Source organism: Chroicocephalus ridibundus, chromosome 6, assembly GCF_963924245.1.
Source record: "Chroicocephalus ridibundus chromosome 6, bChrRid1.1, whole genome shotgun sequence".
Lineage (NCBI taxonomy): Eukaryota > Metazoa > Chordata > Aves > Charadriiformes > Laridae > Chroicocephalus > Chroicocephalus ridibundus.
This window is the reverse complement of record NC_086289.1, coordinates 35558747-35583310: the sequence shown is the minus strand read 5'-3', so window position 1 is coordinate 35583310 and position 24564 is coordinate 35558747. Positions and strand designations below refer to the sequence as shown.

The following is a 24564-nucleotide window of genomic DNA, read 5'->3' as shown; positions in this document are numbered from 1 at the left end:
AATTCTTTTTCTTTTTTCTCTAATTTGGTCTCCATTTGGTCCACAGTTTTCTTGAACTGAGTGGAGAAGCTTTAATAAAAAAGTGCTTCATCTGAGGCCTTATCAGTGCCAAGTGGAGTGGCAGGGCATCACCTGTCTATTTCTTCAGATGACATGCAAAGGAAGAGCTATTGATTTTGTACCAGAGACAGTCTGATTCATTGCTTTGTCAAAGACCGCTTTATTAGCCAGTGGTTAGCTCAGCTGAGATACATTTTTTGGCCAGTATGACTAACACCAAGATCCCAAAGGAAAATCAGAAGGTACAGTACACCACTTGTGATAATTGCTGTGGTGACCGTGGCAGTCTGACAATTTCTTTAAACATCTATCAATCCACTGTTAGAATTAACTCCTATACTAGATGCTCTGACTCATGACTCATTCTGCTTTGGAAAGTAGAGTACTTGGATGAAAGTCATAAATTGATCTAATGCGTTTTGTGTAAGAGGAGGAAGCATCTGTGAGAAAGATGCAGGTTAAAACAATCTCAGCTGGGCTGTGATCAGTGCTGGTTTCATTCCTTTTCCATTAGATGTGCTAAGGCAAATGTCAGAAGCTTGTTTGTGCCTTCAGAAAATTAAGTTAAGCAATGTTTTGTCAATCGTGAAGTACTTCATCTGGGAAGAGCTTCAGAACATTGTGAGAAACTGTGTTGGCTATGGATATTTAGAAAGGCCACTGCTGTATAGTACCAGTGTGTGGGGACAAGGTCATTTATGCTCATTGAGTGCACATACTGTCTGTGCGTTCAGCCATGCTAACAAGAGCTTGTGAGTTTTTGGACGTATGTATGGCATTTGTCAACTTCTCAACTGACCCCTTACATGTGGCAATGTATGGATGTGGCAAGAAAAGATGTCGCACATCTTTTCTAGTACAAGGTGGATGGACATGACACAGTTCATAAAATCTGCATCCATCTTGGTTGTCTTTGAAGCACAGTATCTGGAAGGATGTGTCACATTCTGATCTGCATTCCCTGATATCATTATGGTCTTTGATAGTTACATTCTAAAATGACTTAAAAGTATTCTTGCCAATTGAACAAAGCGGCTAATTGGGATCTTGGGCCACAACATGCAGGTCTAATAGTATTTCTGTGGAACATCCGGCCTCAAGTTTGCGTTATCTTTCTCCATAAAAGTGTTGGTTTTGACATCTCTTAGAAGGGTTTGGAAACTCGGAGCTTTCCATTATATTTTCCATTCAAATAGTATCTCCATCAGACCACACGCAATTTTTTATTTTTTATTTTAAATTTACTTGAGATTCGTGTATCAGAAGAGCCCTACCTTTCTGTTACGTAGAACTAAGCCCTTTAGTTGTTGTCTTTGCTGAACCGTTAAAAGGCAGTGTATTCTTCACACAAAAGATGTCCTTAAAATGGAGGTTGCGCTATCCACTTTTGTGGATATTATTATTAATATTATATTATAATATATATATAATATATATTATATTATTATATTACTTCATTTTAGACATACCTATGGCAGCAGAAGTGCAATTTTATTAGTCCTTTCTCCTGCATTCTGTGCATGTCAACCCTCTTTTGTTTCCTTCAGTGCTTCAACCTTTTCAGCCTTGTGCGCATTCACGTACTGACTTGTTTGGAAGCCTCCCACTGTGGAAAGCACACAGAGAGAGATGCCTAAAAAAAAAAGAGGTGATACTAACCTGGGATAGCACAGGGTCGTCCCTGGAACCTCTTTGTGCATCTTGTTATTTGCCCCTTTCTTTCACAGTGTTGTGTTTGACATGGGTGGCACTGAAGTAGTTGCCAGTCTTCTCATTGCCCAGCTACTTCTATGTAGATGGTAGTCCATGGGTGTAGTTACAGATCACACACAGACTGAACGAACAGTGCTAACAAAGTCACCACGATTAAACTTTGCTTTTTCTGATGACCCTGGAGATTGGTGACCTGTACCTGAAAGGATATGGACGTTCCATATTCATAGAGGCATTCTGTGATGTACAGTTTCATAAACTGAACCAGAATTCATAATTTTTGCATAGGTAGAATCCCAAGATGCTTGTGCCAGACACAGTAATTCAGGATTATCTGACTGTGGGTTATGTCTGTCCAAATTACCATGATTGTCTAATATATTGTATAACATAAAATATAATTTAATACTGACATACTGAATGGCATTCATGTTAGTTAACAACGAACATGTAAGCTCTGCATTATTTCATGGCGTAGTGCAAGAGAACTTTCACAATGGTACTTCTGAAGATAGAGTAAATCTGTTGCCTTCACATCTTGCATTTCTAATGTTCTTGTATTACATTCTCAGACGAAGCAGATTTTAGGTCTGCGTAGGAAAGGAAATTCAGTAACAAAACTAATATGGAAGCTTTTAAGAAGTGTTTAAGCTTTAAAGCCATAAACATATTCTCTTTCTCATTATATTTTACGGTATTACCCTTTACACCATAAGTCATATTTTATAATTATATTAATTTGCCTGAAAAAATGGAATAGGCCTTTCAGTATTGGGGGTACAGATGGGAATACTAGCATACATTACTGATGCTGTCTTTTAGCTTTATCCTGAACTCTTACTCATGTCTACTACCCTTTGGTTTTACGACCAGTCTTAATTACTTTAGTAGCAGTATTTTCTCCTTCATCTTCATCCTTCCTGCTGGTGTTCTTTTTTCCATTGCTATGTATTTGAGTATCGAAAAACCAATTTGTTAAATACAGCTTTACTATTGCCATTTGAAAAATGTTGAGAAAATGGATGTTCAGAAAGACACAAGTGTAATAATTTATTTTAAAAGAAGAATTGTATGATTCTTTGGTTGGCACCCTTCCGTATTTGCCTACATTTTCATTTCTGACTGTGTCAACCCAACAGTTGCTTCTGTCAGTCTGTAAGCAACCACTTTCTCCTGTAGCCAAATCTTTGTTCTTTTTTAACTGTTCACATTGTGCATGGGTGAATTGGAAACGTTAATATGCCATGCTCGTGTTGTATTTATGCGTTTCAATAATGTGGGTTTTTTTCTGGCTGTTTTACATAAATAGACATCAAACTCCCTTCAATGAGGTCAGTACATCACAGAGCTGAGTGAAATAGCAAAGAAAGGTTCAAGATAAGTGTCACTTATCTGTTGAGTGTTTGGTGCCTTTTCGTGTGGAAGTGTGTCAAGCAGCTCACCTTGTCTCTGCATATGGCAGCTACCATTTAAAAAAAAAAAAAAAAAAGTTTCTCAAAGAGGAAACTTTGCAGTTCTACTTGCATTGGAGGTGACTGCCAGATATAAATATGTTTGATCTGCAAGGAAGAGAGTCAGCTTGTTTCAACTCCCAACCTTAGCAGAGTCAGCACTGGCTACTTCTTTGGATAACCACACAACATACGCTTCTTCAGCTCCTAGTTCTTTCTTGGTCTTAATTTTATCAAATTTTGGAGAAGCCCTGTGAATGTTAAATGTTGTCTGTAGTCAGAAGGTAGCAATTACTGTGATATGTACTGTTGTGTTGTTCGGGTTTTTTAATAGTGCTGTGGAAGAATAGTCCTTTTTTATTGCATCTTTCAGCACTTTAGTAATGGGATGATTTTGTGCATGTTTATTTTTTTCTTAAAGCTTATTACTAGGACGATCATCCTAAACCCGTGTAATCTCTCATACAAGAACTGATGTCTGAGAGACTTTTTGACTTTCTGAGGTTCTATGTCATTATGTGTTTCACATAGGTTAACAGCATCTGCCTGCCTGTTCCCAAACTGTGTTTTGTGCCAGAAGTGTAAAATTTTGAATATATGTATATTTGGACAGGCAGAAGGTGACTATAACATGCATATGTTTCAATTAGTAAAGTAAAAATGGGTAGGCTTTGGATACGCTCTGGTGAATCATTTAGCTGGACCTGACAATAAACCAGTTGCCATACTGTGGAAAAGGTGAAGAAACCAAGATTTTCTTCATTTCCTCAATGTGGCTTTGAATTTGTGAGGTGGTGAGGAATTCTAAAGAGGAAAATTCTAATCAGGAAAAGAATATTTTTGGAATGAAAGCATGATAATAGAAAAGAAAAATCCTGTAATTAGGAGATGACAGAGATAGCTGAAGGGGGGAAGTAATGTGTGGCAAGAAGCCACAGTGAAATAACGTAGCTGTAGCAGGAAAGCCAGTGCTGTGTAATTGTGTTAATGTATTGATAAATGATTATGTATGTGTGTATATATATACATATTTGCACATATTTATTTGAACATCGCTAATAGTATGTAAACCAATAATATACATAGTAATACAGTAAATACATTATGATAAATAAGAAGACATTTAAATTATATGGAAAATATGTGATCAATATCAATTTTGTAGTAATGATACGTATTGCAATAATTTAATAAGTAATAGCATAATTTTAATACCAGGCAAAAATACTGCTCTTGCTTTTCACTTAAGAATTTGATTAGCATGAACATCTTAACACACTGATGTAAAAGAAGTTAGTTCAGTTGTTGGGGCAATTGTTTATTGACAGAGATTAATCTCATTACAGAACCTTTTGTCACAGTGGCTTAAGAAGGTTTCAACAATAAGTAACAGCTTTAATCCCTTTGATTTTTTTTCTTCATTCTGCAAATATTCATTGAGTATGTAAGGTTTTGTGGTTTTCATATTTTTCTAGCACTTTCTGACTCAGGATTTTATTGTTGCTGTTGCTCATAGGAGAGTATTACTGTACCTTTAAATTCTAGGAACCAATAAATTGTTTTAAGGATTTCAAGGAAAATTCAGTGTAATTGTCATATTGTAAGGTTTTTATTGAAGCCGGTGTTGGCCAGTGCGTTTTAACAGGGAAGGAAAAAATGCAGTCAAGTCCGTGCCAATGTGTCTGATTGTGTAAGGGATGCCATCTTTTTAACATTAAGAAATGTTGTTTTATTTGCAGAAAGCCACATTCTTGAGGATGTAAACAAGTGTATCATTGCACTGAGAGAGCAAAATGCAGACAACTTAGATCGTGCAGCAGGTGCAATCCGAGGGCGTGCTTCAAGAGTAGCTCATATTGTGTCGGGTGAGATGGACAATTATGAACCAGGGGCTTACACTGAAGGAGTGATGACCAATGTTCAGTATTTGACCAGGAATGGTAAGTCTGATTTCTAAACTACCTTCTCAGTTTCTTTAGTGGTGTAAACTTTCCTTTGTATGCCACAGTTAAAGTGAATCCTGTGATTCTCTAATCTAATACACTGATTATGCACTAAGAATTCACTATATGGTCTCTAATTTCCTTTCAGCATGCTATCCATTTATGATGATACCATGCAGTTCAAAAGTAATTTTCAGAATTTTATTTGAATTGCATAATTTATGTAAGGTTTCCTTTTAAGTTATGGAAGACTTTTACCAGAGTTCTCAAGTAAATGCAAGACAACGTTTGGAAACTTGTAACTGATGAGGCAGCAGTTTTCCACCTTGTTCTACTGTTCTAAGCAGATGAAAGGTAAAGTCTGAGAAAGAGAAGCAGGTTCACGATTTGTGTGTGCTTGTCCCTTTTAAAGACTGTTGAACAGTGGTTAAATATCCCCAAATATCTTCACTTTTGCTAAGCTAATTTGCAACTTCCCTTAAAATGGTTAGCAGTGTCCATTTCCTTTTTCATTATATTCAAAAACAGAGTATCCTGTCTTGGAGTATACCTTTACTGGCAGCAGGGGTGTAACTGCGCTATTTTATAATGGTTTGTATTGTTTACAACAGTTGTTGATATAAATGAATCTCTCGCCTTTCATAGTGTGTACTTAATAAAGAAAATTATCTGTGGAGCTCCCAGCACTTCCATGTTTTCAGTGGTTGCAAGTCTAATAGTTGGACCATTTAAAAAATTGCCTTTAAGAAGTTTTCTGGCAAGTCTGTACATCTCTGGAATATGGGATTTAGCTTCATGAACTCAGAAGTCTAAATCCTGGCACTGTCAATCTAAACAAATTTCTAGTATCTTATATTTGACTGTCATTTACTTTATTTTACTGCAAGAAAAAAGACAGGAATTTTGTTTGAGCTCTTTCTTAATGAGTTCAGATAGGTCCAGGACAGAACTGTCTTCATGTGAAACAAGAGCGAGCTGACATCACAATGAAGTAGCAAAAGGTACAGAATAGTGAAAAGAGCTTGAAATAGACTTACCTGGTTTTATCTTCTTTTCTGATGTTTTGATGAGAAAATCTGAGAACTTTTCAACATGACATCCTTTTTTCATAACTTCTGAAAGTACTATGACAAACACCAAGGGAAGCAGCAATTATAGAAGAGCATAGTTTTGATTCCTATGTGAAAGCTGAGTCCTTTTTTCTTGAAACTGGTAGTCTTTAAACACATTAGGAGCTGACACTGATTTCTGTTCTCTTGCCTTGCTCTGACAGTAATATATAATGTACCTAACTCTGTGTATCTGTAAAAGACAGGAAGACATAAAACTGGTTTTGGTTGGAATGTTTGCCTGTGTCAAGGGACATCAAGCATGGTGTCATGCTCAAATGTCTTGCAGTACTTCAAACATAAGAATCCACTATCTTTATGTTATTCATGCAAAGTTTTTTGATTGCTTGATGGCTTTGTTTTGTTTTTTTTTTTTAACTATTTCAACTTACAGGGAAAATGCAGGTAGGCTGCAGCCCTCGGCAGTAACCCAGGATATTCCATCACTGGTAGGTCTTTCAGGAGCCAGCTGATTGCAGCCTGACACTTCACTAGGAAAGAATTGTGTATTTGTGCTGCCATTAGGTCCTAAGTTACCCTGCATGAGTAACCTGGGGCAGTGAAGTGCATTTTTTATGTCCAGTGAAAAGGTAATGTGTTACGGAAAAGAAATTGTTGCAGGCAGAGCATAGAGTTAGGGAAAGTAGAATTATAGAATAATAGTGTACACAGAAATTGCAGAGAAATAAAAACACAAATGAAAGAGAGAAGGGGAGCCAGAAATGCAAAGGATGCAAATTGGAGGTAACAGGATAAAGAAATTGTACATAAAGAGGAACAGATACATTTACTGTTTGTTAAAACAAAGACTGAGGTTAAATTGTAGCATGTATGTTGAGGTAATTTATAAGAAAAAAAACAGGTTAGATTCTCTGCATTACTGTGTATTCAAGAAAAGACCATAAGATCACTGAGCTTTTCTCTGGCTGGAAGACATCATACATATTTGAGACGGTAAAGCGGGCTATTTGACAACAATATTGTAATACTGCCATATAATGAGCATTAAAAACTGGTCCTTAATGTCTTAGCTGAAGTTGTGCAGTCCTGTTCAGATACAAGCTCTTGACAGCCGAATGGGTCTCTACAGCACTATACAACGGAGCGTCTGCTTTCTCAGGCTTGTGTTATACCATTCTTCCATGTTGCCCTTTCCCTTTCCCCCCACGAGGAGAAAACCTCAAGCAAACTAATAAGGCCCTGTAAGAGCACCATTTACGCTGTGGAGTTGAGCTCTTAGAATTTAGGTAATACCAGAACTAAAGTTGTCTTTGCAGCCTTGATTTGCACTCTGTGTGTGTATGCAGTGTGATATTGTGATTATGTGATCATACACAGTTATGTTACAAAGCAGATGCTTAATTCAGGTCACTGGATGAACCTGCTTTAGGCATATGCCAGGGTCACATATTAGAGGAGGCTGGTGTCCGTAGGATCAATTTGGAAAGTAAGCAGAAGACTGCAGGAAGAGAAAATGCGATCTGATAGTGAGAATAGTTCATTTCGAGACTGCCACTGTCTGTGCAGAGTTCCTGTGTGATGCTGTGTAAGTTCACGAGGCTACAACTGACTGTGGAGTGCAGGAATGCTTCCCTGTCTGAGTGAGCGGGGTGACTGTGTCCTCGTTCTGCGTTACAATGAGATTGGGACATACTCTGTCCCCTCTTGTTCTCAGGTTTCAGTGGGAAGGGAGTGTAGGTATGTGGGTAGGAAAGAGCTGCAAAACATTCCGGCCAGCTCCCTACTCTAGATGATTGGAAGTCAGCATTGAGAATCATGCCCTGGAAATGCGTGCCCCAGCGTCTGTATGAAACCTTTATGGACCACTGGAGAAAAGAATGTTCTGTCCTGTGGTCTGTATACTCCATGCAGGCAATTTTTTAAATCAGCATTTCCTATCTTGATATTACAAGTACAAAGGTGGTAGAGGTTCAGACTGTATTCTAGTATGGTTAAGACTGTGAAAGTGTTAGTGCTGATACCTTTCTGTCTTTCCTAATGTCTGTCACTGTTGATTAGACATTCCTGATGTCTGGCAGTGTTGGTTAGATTGAAATATGCAGATCCTCCCTTGACCTGCTGGCCGCACTTTTTAATGGACCCTGGGATACCATTGCCCTTGTTGGCCACCAGGGCACATTACTGACTCATGGTCAACTTGTTGTCCACCAGGACTCTCAGGTCCCTCTTCGCGGAGCTGCTTTCCAGCAGGTCAACTCCTAACCTGTACTGGTGCATGGGGTTATTCCTCCCCAGGTGCAGGATCCTACACTTGCCCTTGTTGACTTCATTAGGTTCCTCTCCACCCAAGTCCCAAGTCTGTCCAGGTGTTGCTGAAGGACGGCACAGCCTTCTGGTGTGTCAGCCACTCCTTTGGGTTTTGTGTCATCAGCAAACTTGCTGAGGGTACAGTGTCTCCGCTTCCAGGTCATTGATGGATGTGTTGAACAATATTGAACTTCTAGACCTGTTCTGGAGAGATTGGGTTTATGTTCAGTTCTTTAAAACCTTCACAAATTTGTTTACCTTTTTTGAAGTCCTTCCCTCTGATTTTGTCCTAAAAGTCATTCTATTCTTCCTGACCAAGCTGTCTTCTGTATTGGTAGCATGTTTTAACATCATACTGTTTGCCAGCGTCACTGATGAATTTATTTATTTGTTTATTTCTTGGTCCCAAGATTGTTATTTTGGCCACCTTCCAGAGTCTCCTCTCACTTTATAGCCCTTTCAGTGTGATCAGTTGTATAGCCTCCATGCTAATACCGATCTATTCCACCTGAAACAGAGCTTTCTTGTATGATGCTTTATTAAACGATTCTGCAGGATGGACTAAACCTACTGCGTTGCTTTTCTCTGGGAAAAGGTAATTTATCTTAGCAATAAAGGACATTAGTGTTACCTGATACCAGCTTCCTTCCACCTTCTGCTTTTTATATACCTTTTCCATTTACCTTGATGTCTCACATGGTTATGTGCACAAGTTAATGACTTTGTATTTTCCTAGATGCTTCACTTGTCTTTTTCAAATACAGTTTGCAAGCTTGTCACAACAGCTTATGCAAAATGACTGACGGTTTCTTTTGTCCACTGTCTGAGTCTTTTGCAGTAGGGATTGTCTGTTTTCTTCTGGTTCAAGACTGTTACACTCTCTCTTACCCAAAAGACACCCGCCAGGGAGGAAAAGTAAGAAGTCTTTTGTCCTGCCCACTGTGACATTTGGTACTTATTTTATCCTCTCAAATTTGGCATGCCGCCTAAGCCAAAATGGGGAGAGAGAAGTGCCTCCAGAGACTTCACTGGCTTTTCCTGAGATACGTCTTCAGATGAGATAGCATCAATCAGCTGTTGAAGGTCCTTAGCTCTTCTTGTAGTATAAAAGATACCAATATGACCAGATTTATTTGGGGTTAGCTAAAATGAGGTGGTGAATCTCACTCATTCTGTGGTGCGTGCAAAACCAAAAGTTTTCATTAATTTCAAAAGGCAAGTATTTTTAATGAAAAAATAATTTCCACTGCTCATTCGTCACCCTCAAAATGAGATTTAAAGATAATATTTGCTATTCGAGTCTTTTTAGTGTTTAGAGGTTTTTACCCTTGCTTGTGAAGCCCAAAGACTGCTAAAGAGGACTGAGTCTTTTCACTATAAAATGTAAAAAAAAAATAATATCCCCAAAACATTTGATAGAAAAACTGGACTGAGGTTTGGGTAGGCAAGGTTATGGAATTGTGAACTTGTGAAATTGGTGTACAGCTCAGACAAGAAGCAGCTTGTAAGAAACTGTTCAACAGAGAATTATTGTAGGAGCCAAGAAGGAAAAAATCATTAACTGAGAAAAATGCTGAGGGTATTTGCATGACTTAGCCTAAAATATTTTTTGTTTATAATTGCATGATGATTGTCAGACTATAACTTAAGCAATAACCCTTCATTCTTGTGACTGTCACACTACTACAGAGTCAGTAACCTCCATTCAGTTAGAGTCTGCAGCTAGCTTTTTTTCTGTAAGGCTCCGTTCTAATCCTTCTGTGGTAAACTACATTAAAAATGTTGGCTTAAAAAACTGTGAGATTTGCTTCAGGTGTTCTGATGACTGTTCGGAAAAATAGGAAGAAATATCACCAAAATTTTTTGTGTTCCAGATAATCAAAAAATGACCTGGAATATAATGCCATTTCTTTTTTACGATCTTTTTTTCATTTCCTGTAGCTCCAAAATAGCTGTTCTTCACTCTTAATAACAGTGGCGGCCATGTTGATTATGAAAACTGTGTGGGAGTTAAGATGCCTTTAACTACACGTTTGTTTGCTTTAAAACGCTGTTGCACTTAGTGATCATCCAGGGTACTGAGGAGAAACTCCTCTTCAGTTCACTGTTCCCACAAGCTTTGTTCAGTAATAGCTTTGGAATACCCAGTGCAGACTCACTGTCTAGGGGACTAGTCCTTAAACACACAGCCTCCAAAAACTTTCCTCCTTCTCAAGATAAAAGTTAGTAAGAATAGCATTTAAAACACAGCATTAATATAAAATAATTTTTGTTTATGAATAAGCTAATAACTATTTTTACAGTTTTCAATTTAGTTTTGGTATTTTTTTGGTTGTTAACATCATTTTCCTGAATTAAGACAGTAAATACATCACTGTTACCAGCACAGATTTGACATACGTGGTCTTGCTCCAGCTAGTTACAGGGGGAGAGAGGAGGGAGACGAGGAAGAGTCCCTCAGCTTAAGTGGCATTTACAGAAAAAAATGGAAAAGGGAGGATTTCTTGTGAATTCTAAATCTTGCTCCCATGATAATGAATCTGCAATGTACTCTAGTGAAGCCAGGTTTACTTGCAGTCTGATTCTGGAGCAGAGGACACTTGTGTAAGCCTTCCTTAAAGTAGGAACATAGCTGTTGCCTTTGCTTCTTCAATTTCCACAAGCCCTTAGTAAAATCAGTTTTTATTCCTGTAGGGGAAGTGAGGATGATGGTGTAATAGTGTACAGTAAGTGCTTTTTTTTTTCCCCAGTTGCTATAATAAATCTGCATCTATGTGTGTTCCTGGAGACAATTTTTGTTGGGTGGGTTTGTTTCTTTTTTTTTTTCCCAGTAGAATTGCCCTTTTGTGTTCATATGTGACACTTTATGATAAATCTTCACTGCTTCTCTTCACGTGAGGCTACCTTAAGAAATGACTCATGACTTTCCAATGTGCATATAACTTTTATCTTTATCCCTTTTAATATATTTGCTCTTCTACATCTTAAGAATCAATGGCCTGGTCCCATTCAGTAGAGTCCATTCATAAAGACAGCCCTTCCGTAAGCTGATGAAGATCAGGGAACTGCTACTGCTTTTTGTACAGTGTTTCTTTAACTGAGGCAGACTCTCTAACTTGGACAGCTTTTATCTGTGCGCCCATATCAAAACCATTACCTTCATTTCAGCTGTGACTTTCTCGCACAGGATCTTAAGTGTCTTAACCTCTGTAATGTTAAGGACCTTTCATTTGCAATTCTGTAGTCTGCCTTTAGCTTCCAGCACTGCAACCTTTCGGGTGGTTATTTTGAATGTATTTTCAGAGCTTCTGTGGCCATGTTTTTCCATTACTGTTGTCATAATGTTTTTCTCATGGTCTTGCACGTACAAACCTTAATACTATTAGTGCTTCGCATTTTTTTGGGAATTACGATAAGCATGCTGTGCTTGTTGCATTTGTCCATGATTAACTTGTTATCTCTCAGACACCAGTTTAACAGGTAATGCATTGGAGATGACATCAGCCTTAGAGCAGTCTTATTTTTATCTATTTTATGTATTTTTATATATATATATATATATATTTATCTATTCTTTGTAACAGGATCGTTTTAGTCCTTAACCTGGTAGCTTTGGTTTTTTCTGGTGCTTCCTCGAGCCAGTTGGTCAGACATACCTACTGATTTTTTCCTGCAGACGAAAATGTTTTGAATTCTTTGGGATTTGCAGCTGTACGAACTGTTTAGTTGTGTAACATTTACCTGTCAGAGCATGATCTGCCTCCTAAATAGAACTATAGACTAAGTACCTTTATTTCACACATCATTAGTGCTTAAGAGTTAATTCTGTATTCCATAGTCTATGAGAACTTTTTAAAGTCTTCAGTGTGAATCCAGTGTCGTTAAGAATTTCCTTAGACCTGAAAAATTGCGCTAACTTCTTGTTCTTCAGTTTTAGATCACTCTCAATTCTTCATAGCTATCATTTGTTGTTTTCTAACCTGAATTTACAACAAGTATCTTTCACAGTTTTCATTTTTGCATGGAATACTCTTTAATGTTTTATAATAAAATTCATAATTGTCATAACATGCTATATCGTAATAATAAAATTATATGGTCTTCCTCCCTCTCCCCAATAATATTTCCTACTATATATAGATAACCATTCAAAAGTCTGCTCTGCTTAAGATTTTCATACTGTCTCACCAAGATTCCTTTCTGCCAAACATGCCCTGGTTCCAAACCTTCCCGGTTCCCTCCTTAGTAACGATGAACTGTTAGATTTGGAAATGATGCAACAGATCTTGATGGGGAGAGCATATGCATAATTCAGTAGGATTTGTTTATGTATGTGTATTTGTGTATGGATTATAAATCTGTTAACATAGTAAAATTGAGTCTTGCTGAAGTCATAGATGATATATCCTTGTGGTCGTTTTGTTCACCTCGTATCTCAGTAAGTCTCTCAGCACTGCCGTTAATAGCAGTATTTGGAGAAGTGGCATTGAATGCATTATATGCTGAACAAATATTTCTGCAAATAGGGCTTCTCCTTACTTTCTGGGGACCCCAGATACTGTTTTCTACCTGAATCCTATCACTGCCAGCACTGTGCAAGACTGTCTCTGGAGGCAGTTTTGTCTGCTCTGGGCTTTATTTTGACTGCAGTTGATGAGAACACCAGATAATCCCCTCACTTTACCTAGTGCTATTAAACAACTGCGGCTGGAGTAGTTTTGTAATAATTCTGTAAATTGCAAAAAAGTGTAAATAATGCATCCATCAATTTTAGAGCCTTCGTCAGGGACTTTCATGCAGGAATATACAACTGTCCGTCACTCATGCTTCTTTATGATTGCCGTCAGGAATTAAAAACTAAAAGGCAGAGAGTGTCAGTCAACAGATTAGAAGGTGTGTGCCTTGGGCATTGTAGAAAAAATTCCTTACAGAAACCTTCACTCTTCCAAAGCAATATAAAGCAGCAGGCATGCTTCTCTCATGGAGTACTCAGCGCTTGGCAACTGGGTGAGGCAGTAAACAGTTTGATGCCCCTCCTAATCAACAAAAACGTTTGAGAGAAGCCATAGATGTTTCAACAGCTTGGTTTTTCCTGTATTTGTTGTTTTGTTTTTTTGTTTTTTTAAATCTGAAGCAGCTTCATAACTTATATGCTGAACCAAAACGGCAAGTTAGCATTTCTTGTATCAGGCTATTAGTGTTTTCGCAGTAACTTTATTCTTCGTGCTGAGGGAGGCTTAAAACAATCTCTTGAAACTTAGTACTAGGTTTGAAGTCAGAAGTGTTCAGTGATCTATTCTAGAAGATAGCTACAAGTAATAGATCTGGTTTTATTCTTAGATTTCCTGGAGCCCTTTTTTTTTTAGATGTGCTTATTTTTTAGGAATGGGAGGATAGATTTCAGGAAACGCTGTGGAGCAGATCTCTGAGGAAGTATTAATGGTAAAATAAATAGTATTCAATGGTAGTATGCCAAACAGTAAAGAAAGATCATGTATTGATTATAACAAGAATGCCAGAAAGAAGGTGGGAAAAATCTGAGACTGTGTCTTTTGGAAGCAGGAAGGTACTCACTCACACTTTCCAAAGTAGGCCTTGCTAAATTCAGAAATGCTGCGGAAAAGATTTTTGGACAACAGAGAGCTCTCAGGATGGCCAGGCGTCTAGAGCAGGTGACCTGTGAGGAGAGGGGAGAGGCTGAGGGTTTGTTTAACCTGAGGGGATGGGGGCCAGGGGGCAATCGAATAGAAGCCTGCAGCTTCTTGAGAGATGGTTACAGAGGCAATGGTGCCAGACTCCTCTTGGTAGAGACAGAGAGAACAACAAAGAGAAGCAGCCTCGGGTTGCAGCACGAGACGTTCAGGTAGGACATGGCAGGGATGGAGATTTATTAAATGTGTAGTACAACACTAGAACAGAGATGCAGTGACATTTCCGACCTTGGAGGTTTTCAAGTCTTAGCTAGACAAAACTGTGATTGGCCTGGTGTAGTATTGGTCTTATTTTTAAGGAGGAGACTGATCCAAGTGATCAGTGGAAGTCCTTTTCAAACAACGTGTTTACAATTATTTTTTTTCCTCATGTTAGACACCAGCTGCATTCATATAAGAGTCATCTTTTCTGGGTAATTAAATGTTTTAATGTGTGCATTCATACTCTGCAGTAGCAATCTCAAATTCCCAGAGAAGAGTTCCTTTTCTTCCTTAGTGGCTTGCTTTCTGTTAAAAATATGTAGTGTTAGTATTTAAGAAGGGTTTTTAGTGTAAAATTGTTGCAGATACCTCATTCTGAATCTATGAATTTTTCCAGAGTGCAAATGCAGGTTTCTTACATGAAGTATCTTATATTAAATGGAGGTGAAGCATAGCAACATTGCAAATGGATGCAGTCAGTCTACATGATTTTAATCTGGTACATTTCCAGATAGGCAGATAAACATTTAAAGCCTGTTGGTACTCTTGTTATTCAAAGTATTTGTTTGCTCTGTAGTGTGCTCTTGTAAAACTGTGTTGATTTCTCACCCGCCCTGAGTTAATAGGAACATTTTCAGCAGTGCTTCAGATTTATTCTAGGTAACATCGTAGTCATTTTGTATTTACTGTGTTCCTTCACTTGTCTTGCTTAGTTACTGTTCTGTGAGACAAATAAGGCAAGTAATTACCTGTACCTAAGAACACCTACAGAGATCTTATCTTAATAGTGTTAGAAGCAATGTTAGTTTTATTCATACAGTTTTATTCCATTTCTAACCATTGTTCGTGAGTTGATGTACTTACAGTTGATAACTGATATTCTTGAGGCTTTATTAAAGCCTGCTATTCTGAGTCTTGGAGAAAAATTATTCTTTTCTGCATTGCAGGTTAGGAGGAAGTAGTATTGTAGTCAGCCTCTGTAAACTCTAAACCACAAGTAAAGAACAAAAAGATCTTCTGAAACTTTTTTAGTCTTTCCATAATCTCTACATAGAATTGAAAGTAGCAGGACATCTAATTGACAGTCACTTTCTCGTCTGTCAGCAGTCTGTTGCAGTTGGGAGTTCACCCTGACTGTATATGCAGAACAGTCAGTACCCATTATAATTAATCATTCTCACTGTTTCTCTAGATTCTTGTACAGAACTTTCTTTACCTAAAGAACTTCTTCCTGCTGATAATAGTAGCCTTAGCACTAGTGCCTGTAAATGTTGCTAATTTAACTAGTCACTAATCACTGAGGTAGTTTTCATGGTAAAATAAATTGTATTCAATGGTAGTATGCCAGACATTAAAGAAAGATGAGGTATTGATTGTAACGGGTAAATACTGAAGAGTGTTCTTTTTAATGGTATTGGTAGCTGGTTGGTAAGACAAGGTTTCTATTTCTATTTCTATTCTGATACGTACTGCAGGGTGCAGTTACTATCATTATGCTGAGTGCAGTCTGCCCATTCAGTTTGTTGCTTTGAATGCTTTTTTACCTCTGGGTTAAGAATCAAGGGAAGGAGCAAATTGAATAGTATGACTGGAATTGGTTGAATATTCTACCTCTTTTTCCTTTATTTTGTATGGTAGCTCATCCTGCTGTTTTCGGTAGAGAACTGGTACATGAGAGCATTGTGTTCTCTGTCTGTTCGTCCTTCAGTATAAAAGTAAGAAAGATATGAGCAATTTTGTAAGGTTGTGTGAATAGTTTAATTTTTTATGTCAGTGCTGTCTGATCTGGGGGCCATTGTATATCTGATCGTTTTCTCGCTCTGTTGTGTCTATGCTTGATCTTTTGGGCTTCTAGTTATCTTGAAATTCCCCTTGAAACAATTTTCAGAATCACTTTCCCATTTGGTTTTAGGTTTTAATTAGGTGTACAAAAATATTCTAAAATATTTGTTCTCGTTGTGGTATATACAGTTAAATTAATTTTGATAACATAAAAAGGACGTACAGGTTCTATCCAAATGTACGTGACCACTTTTGAAAGGTTGCCTGGAGAGGTTCTGGTCAAAGCCCGATTGCTGAAAGTCTGGCACAGCTCGTACTGCTTTGAGAAGATGGTGAACAGACTGAGTTCTTGGGTAGGGTTGGTTTATTTTTCCCTGGAGCACTGTCTGTATTGCAGAGTTCCTGGAGGTTTCCCTCCTTTGATGCATACTTCAATGCTTATTATGCTTTTGCAGACATCTGATCAGAGGAAATTAACTTTTTGCCTCCTGACACTTGGTTCAGCGGGCTGAAACTGCTCCCTCTTGACTGGTTTTATTCATTTCATATCGTCGACTGGTTTAAGGCAGATTTGGGGAACCTGAGCCTTCTCAAACAGATAGCAAGCAGAAGCAGGTAGAAGTGGGTTCCTTAATTTCCTCATCCAAACCTAAGCTTTTTTTTGTGAAAGAAGGTGCTCAAGCATACTAGCATTATTCTCTACAAGAGAAAGGTGTTCTGTGTTTTCTTCTAACTCTGATTTCTATTATTTTATTTAGATAAGTTTGGGCAAAATGGTTGAGTGTCCCAGGATTGAAAACTTCTCTTCTGATATGATACCTTCAGGGAAGCCAGGTAGCCAGAGGGCTACTCTGCTGCTTGCATCAAGAGATGGATATGGTAGTTTCCATCTTCCATTATACACAGAATTCTAGCCATTTCCGCCCTGCATTCCGTTGTTACAGAGTCTTCTTCCTTGGCCACCTTTTTCTGCTTGGTGAGCTCATGTTTCAGCACTTCTACAGGAAGTCGTTAAAAGCTCAGCTGTAATGAAAACAGAGAGATGTGGGAGGCTGGAGACTGGATTGCTAATCTGGGTTTACAGTTGTATTTTCAAAATAGCTAGATGCTTGATGATTAAATTTAGAGTACATCTTTGTCCATCAGAAGTCTATTTAGTGGAAACATTATTTTTGTGAAGGGGAAGAAATGTTGTAAAGGGAAAGACCTTATTTAGTTGAATGATCTTTAAATTTTTTAGATTGTTCTATAATCGAAACGAAATCCTTAAAAATACCATTTTAAAACCACTCCCTTATAGCAAAACAAATATACTTAGATTCAGGCATTCACTTGGTGTTTCTTTTGGTGAACTTTTATACTGTGCCTACAGATCTATGGCAAAATGTAGAAACAAGCATTCTTTGTCATTCTGTCAGTGGCACATTATGAAGCTGGTGACTCATTTCTGTTACTAGGACCCCCATGCAATAAACACTGCTCAATACAAAATGAAAAGTCCCACACCATCTTAGAGTAGAAGCCCCTCTGCTTTGCAAGCGCTCGGTCCTGTTCAAGTTGTTGTGTTGCTTGCAGTCATTAAGAGCCTTTTCTGGACCATTTTTAAGCTGTGCTCTTTACCTGTTTTCTGTAAAAGGTAGAACTGAAGGTTCTAAATCCCATTCTGGTTTCTGCTCTGTGTTTATGCAGCTATAGCAATTTAGAGTGTTTCTGGAGACCTTGGGAGAGTGTTGGAAGTAAGGGCACATAGAAAAGAGCTAGCCCTACACAGTTCTTGTTGTTGAGTCCAATGTAAGGGTCTGTTCCCTTGACCGTTTTCCCATTTGAGAGGCAACCATATTTGTTACGACGTGTTACCTAAACTTAAATTTAACTGGAGTAAAACCTATACTGAAATGTGGTGCCTGGTTTTTCCCAAGTCCCCTAAGTATGTCTGGAGACTGTTACAGTCTAGAAGACATTTCATTACTCAATATGACAGGAAGGAGTCTAGCTTTGTCCCTTTGCTAGCTTTTTCTGTTTAAAAATGTCTATGTTAGCTACAGTATTAATGTTAAACTCCATGATGCTTACTGTGTCTGTTAGCAGAGGGGTGTGTTTTTGTCCATTGGCTTGTGCCGAAGGCATTAATGGAAATTCAGGCTACCAGCTACTTATCATGCCTAGATAACTCTTCAAGGAATGTGAAAGTGTCTGTGAATTACAGTCTTGACCCCTGCTGGTACGTTGAAGCACCATATGCCTAATTCGTCACTGCTCAGGGGAGATGCCTTTCACTTTAAATTTCTTTCTTATCACCTTCAGCTTTTAATCCATGACAAACCTTTGGCCCTTGCCCTCTGCCTTTTTTCCCCATCTGGTTTCGCGTATCAGCCATTGCCCTTACATTAGCATTTTCAGAGCACTGCAGCGGATTAGAGACACCCACTTTTGCAGGCTGAGCCATTCGGACATTGTGGTATTAGGTCTGTCCAGTGTGTCTTCAGTGAGGCTTCCTGTGCGCCTGCTGTCCCCCCACCTCCCTTTGGGAGCCGGGCAAGCAGACAACGTGAAAATGCCATTGTGTGCTTCTCTTGGTTCCTTGTACATTTTCAGTTCATTTTTAGAGACAATGTCAGGGACCTGATTTTCAAGAGTAGTAATTGCATTTAGTTATTTGCACTGTAGTTTAGGGAAAAGGCAGAGTCTTTTAGCACAAAATGATCTGTAGTTTTTATAAGACCATACAGAAGGACTTAATAGGTGAACATGCTCGTATCTATAATTGAACACTACTTTTCTGTATAAACACAAAGTGTAATCCATATATCTGATGTTCAGAAATGATCTCACAGCAATTCTGTTTCTTTTACGAAGTCCATTTCCCAGAATGAATTGCCATACGTCCATTCATTTCCGTGAATGTGGCACTGTCTCATAGACATAATTTCTGAGATTTGCATTACCTGAAGACCCATCTTAATTGGTTTTCCCTGCTTACCCACTCTGTAATTTCCGAAACTGTGTTGGTAAAAAAAATGAAAAAAACCAAAAAAACCCAAAAAACCCCAAACAAAAACAAACAAACAAACAAAAATCATAAATTTATTTTAATAACATACATCTTTGTTTTATTGCATGTGCAGTCAGTATGTTCATACGACATAAGCTGTGTTTTGGGGAAGGTTATAGGATGAGAACATAACCTTGCTCTTAAAAATACAGTTGGTTTTCTGTGACTTTTCACTAAGCAGAGCTCAGAGATACTTAGAGATATTTAGTGACAGATACTTAGTGTTTGTCCGTTGATTTTATTGTTCTAGCTAGCTTTCTCCAGTACTTCTACATGCTTAAATTAAATTGACCATCTTCCTTATCCTCCAAGTGAAAGCAGTTAACTTGCCACATCCCACCCACTATAACAGTTTTTAATTGGAAATGAAATCAGATACTAGTTATTAAAAATCAGAGCGCTTTGTCTATCCGGACATAAAATTAGCAAAGAATCAGTGTGAGTAGCCTGCTATCGCACTGGTAGTGTTTGATAACAGAATCAGGTGCTAGAAACAGGTTAGTTACAGTTCTTAACATCCATCCAGATGGTAATCTCTCCATTCTTGTGGACTGTTAATTCTCTTCCCGCTGATTAGAACAGGTTTCATTTTTCTTTTTTCCAGTTGCAAGCGATAAGACAAAGAGATTTTAATGTCTTTCAAAGCTTTTTTTTTTTTGTCTTGTCTTCACTAGTTATGAGAGTGCGTATGTGTATACCTACAGCGTTTATGCTGTTGAATAGAAAGTTACCAAGATGGAGTTTAAAATGGTAGAGAAAGTGTTACAGTCATACTAAAGAAAATAAATTAAGTCAGTCTTCTAAGACTCAAAAATTGTAATTTATCAGACAAAAGGTGAAAAAATTATTTTGCAATATATTTTTATTTTTAAAAAAATCATTGTGTTTACAGAGATAAGGCTTACATGGAATGTACCTGGTATGTTACAGTAGGTATGTTTGCAAACAAGTCACCTTACCCAGCAACAGACTGTTTGGGGAATTCCGTTTATATTGGATGAAGCCTGAATGTTTTGGGGCTTGTAACTAAGGGTTACAAGCTCAGGACATAGGCCAGGGTAATGCTAACCAGTAATTTCTGAGATGTAACAGTAAACATGTGGAATGAGCAGCCTGTCAGTCTGCAGGTAGTCTCAGCATCTATCAGTGAGTGCGAGGAAACTCACACTTTAGTCATGGCCATGTTAATGTATACAATCTTATCCAAAACTGGGGGTGGTATTGCACACGGAGTAAGAACATATTCCATGTTCCAGAGTGTCTGTTTCCCAAATAGGTAGACTAATAACAATGGTGAATTTATTCCATAGAGTGAATTCTGTCATCTTTACAGTACTTCTCTCCAGATCAGCCTTAATAAGATTTCTATTTTAGTCCAAAAGAGGTAATTCTTTTTGAATGCTCTTAAATAACTTTGAATATCTTCTAAATGACCTTTTCAAAGCTCAGTCTTTTTAAAGACTAAAATAGTCTTACCCCAACGTATTCCTTTATATACTTTGTTAAGCATATTCTTATTTCTTCAAATTTTATAGGAACTACCGTACTAAACATAAAATTAACACTTGTAGAAGTCTGACTGGTTTAGGTTTTTTGCTAATTAACACCATTCTCTAGCTTAAGCACTATATAGCATAATGCTTATTCACTAGAAAGAAGCAAGTTTTGCAGAGATTTTTTTTTTCAAAGTTTTGGTTTTGTTTTTTTTTTTTTTTTTTAATTCAACTGTCAGGATTTCTCTTCCCCACCTGAATTACTGAAAAGCTGTTCTCTGTTCGATAGTCTCTCTTACATGTAATGAAGGGACTCCCCCATAGAAAGACATCCATTTCCTCTTAATGGTTTGTACAGCATTGGCTGCGTCCTGTACGAAACATTTGAACAATCCCAATTTGGGAGTATTTGTTCAGCAGCCTTTAGAAGTTGCCTGATGTGTTAGTCGATTCTCTGCTCTTGCTGGCAAAGCTTTGGCCTTAGATATAACAAAGCCAGTGAAGAAAAACTTCATTAGAAATCTGTGGTAACAAATTCTAGTCATAGAAATGGAGGCTGCAATTCACAGTCATTTTAAACAGCTCTAAATGCAGCTTTTATTGATGGCAGTGGTGTCCACCTGCCCTGTCTGCCTTTTCCTACCACCTTCCTTGTACCAGTACTAGCATGTCAGCTATCTGGCCTGGTAGCAAGTTGGACTGAAGCATCTCAAAACTAGCTTGGCTGGCAAAAACTGAAGTCTTCAGCTGCTTCAGTTCATTGAACTTTGTCATCCTACTGCTGCCTGATCCCTAGTTTTGAAGTGAGGCCATACTTGTGGAGATGGAGGTTTGATGGTAGTCTGCAATTGGACTGCAGGTAAACGTAAGACTCTGTGCCCTGTGACATTCACTTAATAAAATTAATCACGCCTCTTTTTTTTCGATACAGACCCAAGGTATTTACTAGTCTTTGCTTGTGTGTATCACAAGACATTCCGTTTAGTGCAGATGCCTCTAAGCCCAGTGACTTCAGTTAGACTAAGGAAGGTCATGCAGTTCTGTACTGTGAACTGAGTTCAGGAGGAGTGGATGTTTGCACAGTGCATAGAGGTCCTGCAATAGCAGGGAACTGATCAGATAAGACAGGCCCACATGGTCCACACTGTCTGCTAAGAAATGCAAAAAAAAAATTTCTGAAATTCTTTGCCAGTATGACCTAGGGGGAAATGTCTTTCTCACCAGAGATCTCACGGTCAGTCTGTCCTTGCCCATGGCAGCCAAATGCAGCAGGTAGAGAGCTTTAAAACAGGTAGATTATATGATCTCAGAGTATCTTTCTGCTCTTTCAGAGGCTGTGACCTGCTTCTAATACCTCATACAGGGAAATCCATTTGCCCCCTCAGAACAAAAAACACCTCTCTCTGTGGTTTTTTTTCTGGACATTTGTGCAGTGAGGGGGGAAAATATCCCTTTAAGTCACCACTGATGTCTTGAACTGTGACATTTAATTGCAGGCACTGCCGTAATTCCCAGCTGCAGCGTTAGGTGTATTTGCCAGGCTGTGCAGGGAATTGGGTCGGGGAAAGTCCAGAGGCTCGCAGGTTCCAAAGTCACAAGCAGTTAAGCTCTATCCATACCCCTACATGTCCAGTTGGCTGTCTTACAAAGTAACAATGGCTTATATGTATCTAAATTGTCTTTAACTATATGTTTTCCAAGTAGGAAGTTAAATCCCTGTAATGGGTGTGTTTAAAAGAGGACTAAGTTAGGGCCTTTTAAAATGTAAAAGCAGCAATTTACTGGATTGCCATTAATTAATAATACACACTGCCAATAATTGGGTCTCAGTCATTATCAATTGGCTCATATTCAGGACAGTTAACTCTTCAAAATCTTACCCTTATTAGCTATGAAGATATAATACCACAAAACTGCTGTCATATATTCATCATAGCTTACATATAAATATATATGTAAATGTATAATATAAATAAATATTTATACATTTAGATATAAATACAGAATTTTCTGAAGATACATTTTTTTACATACATGCGTAGCTGTGTTACTAAATGCTTGTTGGTTATGCCAGTACTCTCAGAACCCTGCAAGTGCGTACAGTGCTGCAAGGTGCTTCTACACAGTTTCTGGTTTCACTATTCTGGTATGTGTATGTCTGGGTTAAAGAGAAGCAAATACTAATTATATCTTGCTTTTAGTATGCAACTTTATGTGCAGCAGGCCTCTGCCTTGGCTACTTCATGTTGTATTACGCTTCCAGTATGCAACAACTTCAACATAAGTACTAAATCCCACAAGGATCATTTATAGTCCTTTATGCTCTAAATAGTCAGGGGCAGGGACAATGGGGGATTCGGAGATCTTTTCTCCCCTATATTGGCCTAGCATCGAGATTGGCAGAGGAACACGAGTTAAGTGTTTCATGTGTTAAAATTTCCAAAAATGTTAACCCCTTTTTCTACGTAAAAGCTTGTTACCAAAAAAAGGTGAGTAAATATGAATGGTAATACTTGAAGAAGTAGAAGGGGTATATCAAATGCACACAGTCACAAAGCTCTTCTACTCCTTTCACATATATATCTGTATGTATATGTATGTCTCGGCCAGTCATCTGATAGAGTGTTGTAATTAAATGTCACCAATTTAACATTGTATCACAAAAATACAGGCTTGAAGCTAAGCCTCTGTACCATAGTGAAGTCAAATTTAGAAACAGCTTGATCTTCATATTAGCATTGTATTATGTGGATTTGTAACAGAGTCGTAAGTGATTGGAGTTTCAAAAAACTGTTCACATTATCCAGTTCAACCTTTTGCAGTGAACACAGAATAGAAGCATAGAAGCTTCATGGTTGGAAAGGACCTTTGAGATCATCAAGTCAAACCCCCCCACAGACACGCACACACCCCCAACCAACCAACAAAACCCACCAACCTACAATCTCTGCCACTAGAGCATGCCCTGAAGTGCCAACTCTACACGTGTCTTAAATACCTCTAGAGTTGGTGACTCAACCACCTCCCTGGGCAGGCCGTTACAGTGCCTGACCACTCTTTCAGTGAGGTAATTCTTCCTAATATCTAATCTAAACCTCCCCTGCCGCAACTTCAGACCATTTCCTCTGGTCCTGTCATTATTCACTTGGGAGAAGAGGCCAACACCCACCTCTCTCCAGCCTCCTCTCAGGTAGCTGTAGAGGGCGATGAGGTCTCCCCTCAGCCTCCTCTTCTCCAAACTAAACATGCCCAGCTCCCTCAGCCTCTCCTCGTATGACGTGGTCTCCCGACCCCTCACCAGCCTGGTAGCCCTCCTCTGGACATGCTCCAGCACTTCAATGTCCCTCTTGTACAGAGGGGCCCAGAACTGAACACACTACTCGAGGTGAGGCTTCACCAGTGCCGAGTACAGAGGCACCATCACTTCCCTACTCCCACTGGCCACACTATTCCTGATACGAGCCAGAATGCCATTGGCCTTCTTGGCCACCTGGGCACACTGCTGGCTCATGTTAAGCTGGCCGTCCACCAGCACCCCCAGGTCCTTTTCTGCCAGGCAGCTTTCCAGCCACTCTTCCCCAAGCCTGTAGCGTTGCTTGGGGTTGTTGTGACCGAAATGCAGGACCTGGCACTTGGCCTTACTAAACCTCATACAGTTGGCCTTGGCCCATTGATCCAGCCTGTCCGGGTCCCTCTGTAGAGCCTTCCTACCCTCAAGCAGATCAACACTCCCACCTAGTTTGGTGTCATCTGCAAACTTACTGAGGGTGCACTCAATCCC

The 24564-nt window shown here is 38.7% G+C and overlaps 1 protein-coding gene across 4 annotated transcripts in view; it reads left to right on the top strand.

The window, feature by feature from the left end:
- CTNNA3 (catenin alpha 3) overlaps positions 1-24564 on the top strand; it is a 539182-nt gene that overhangs the window by 405522 nt on the left and 109096 nt on the right. For all 4 annotated transcript variants that reach the window (XM_063338117.1, XM_063338118.1, XM_063338116.1 and 1 more), the window contains one exon: positions 4964-5164. In XM_063338117.1, the coding sequence (XP_063194187.1) occupies positions 4964-5164 (201 nt within the window). The remainder of the gene's footprint in view (positions 1-4963; positions 5165-24564) is intronic.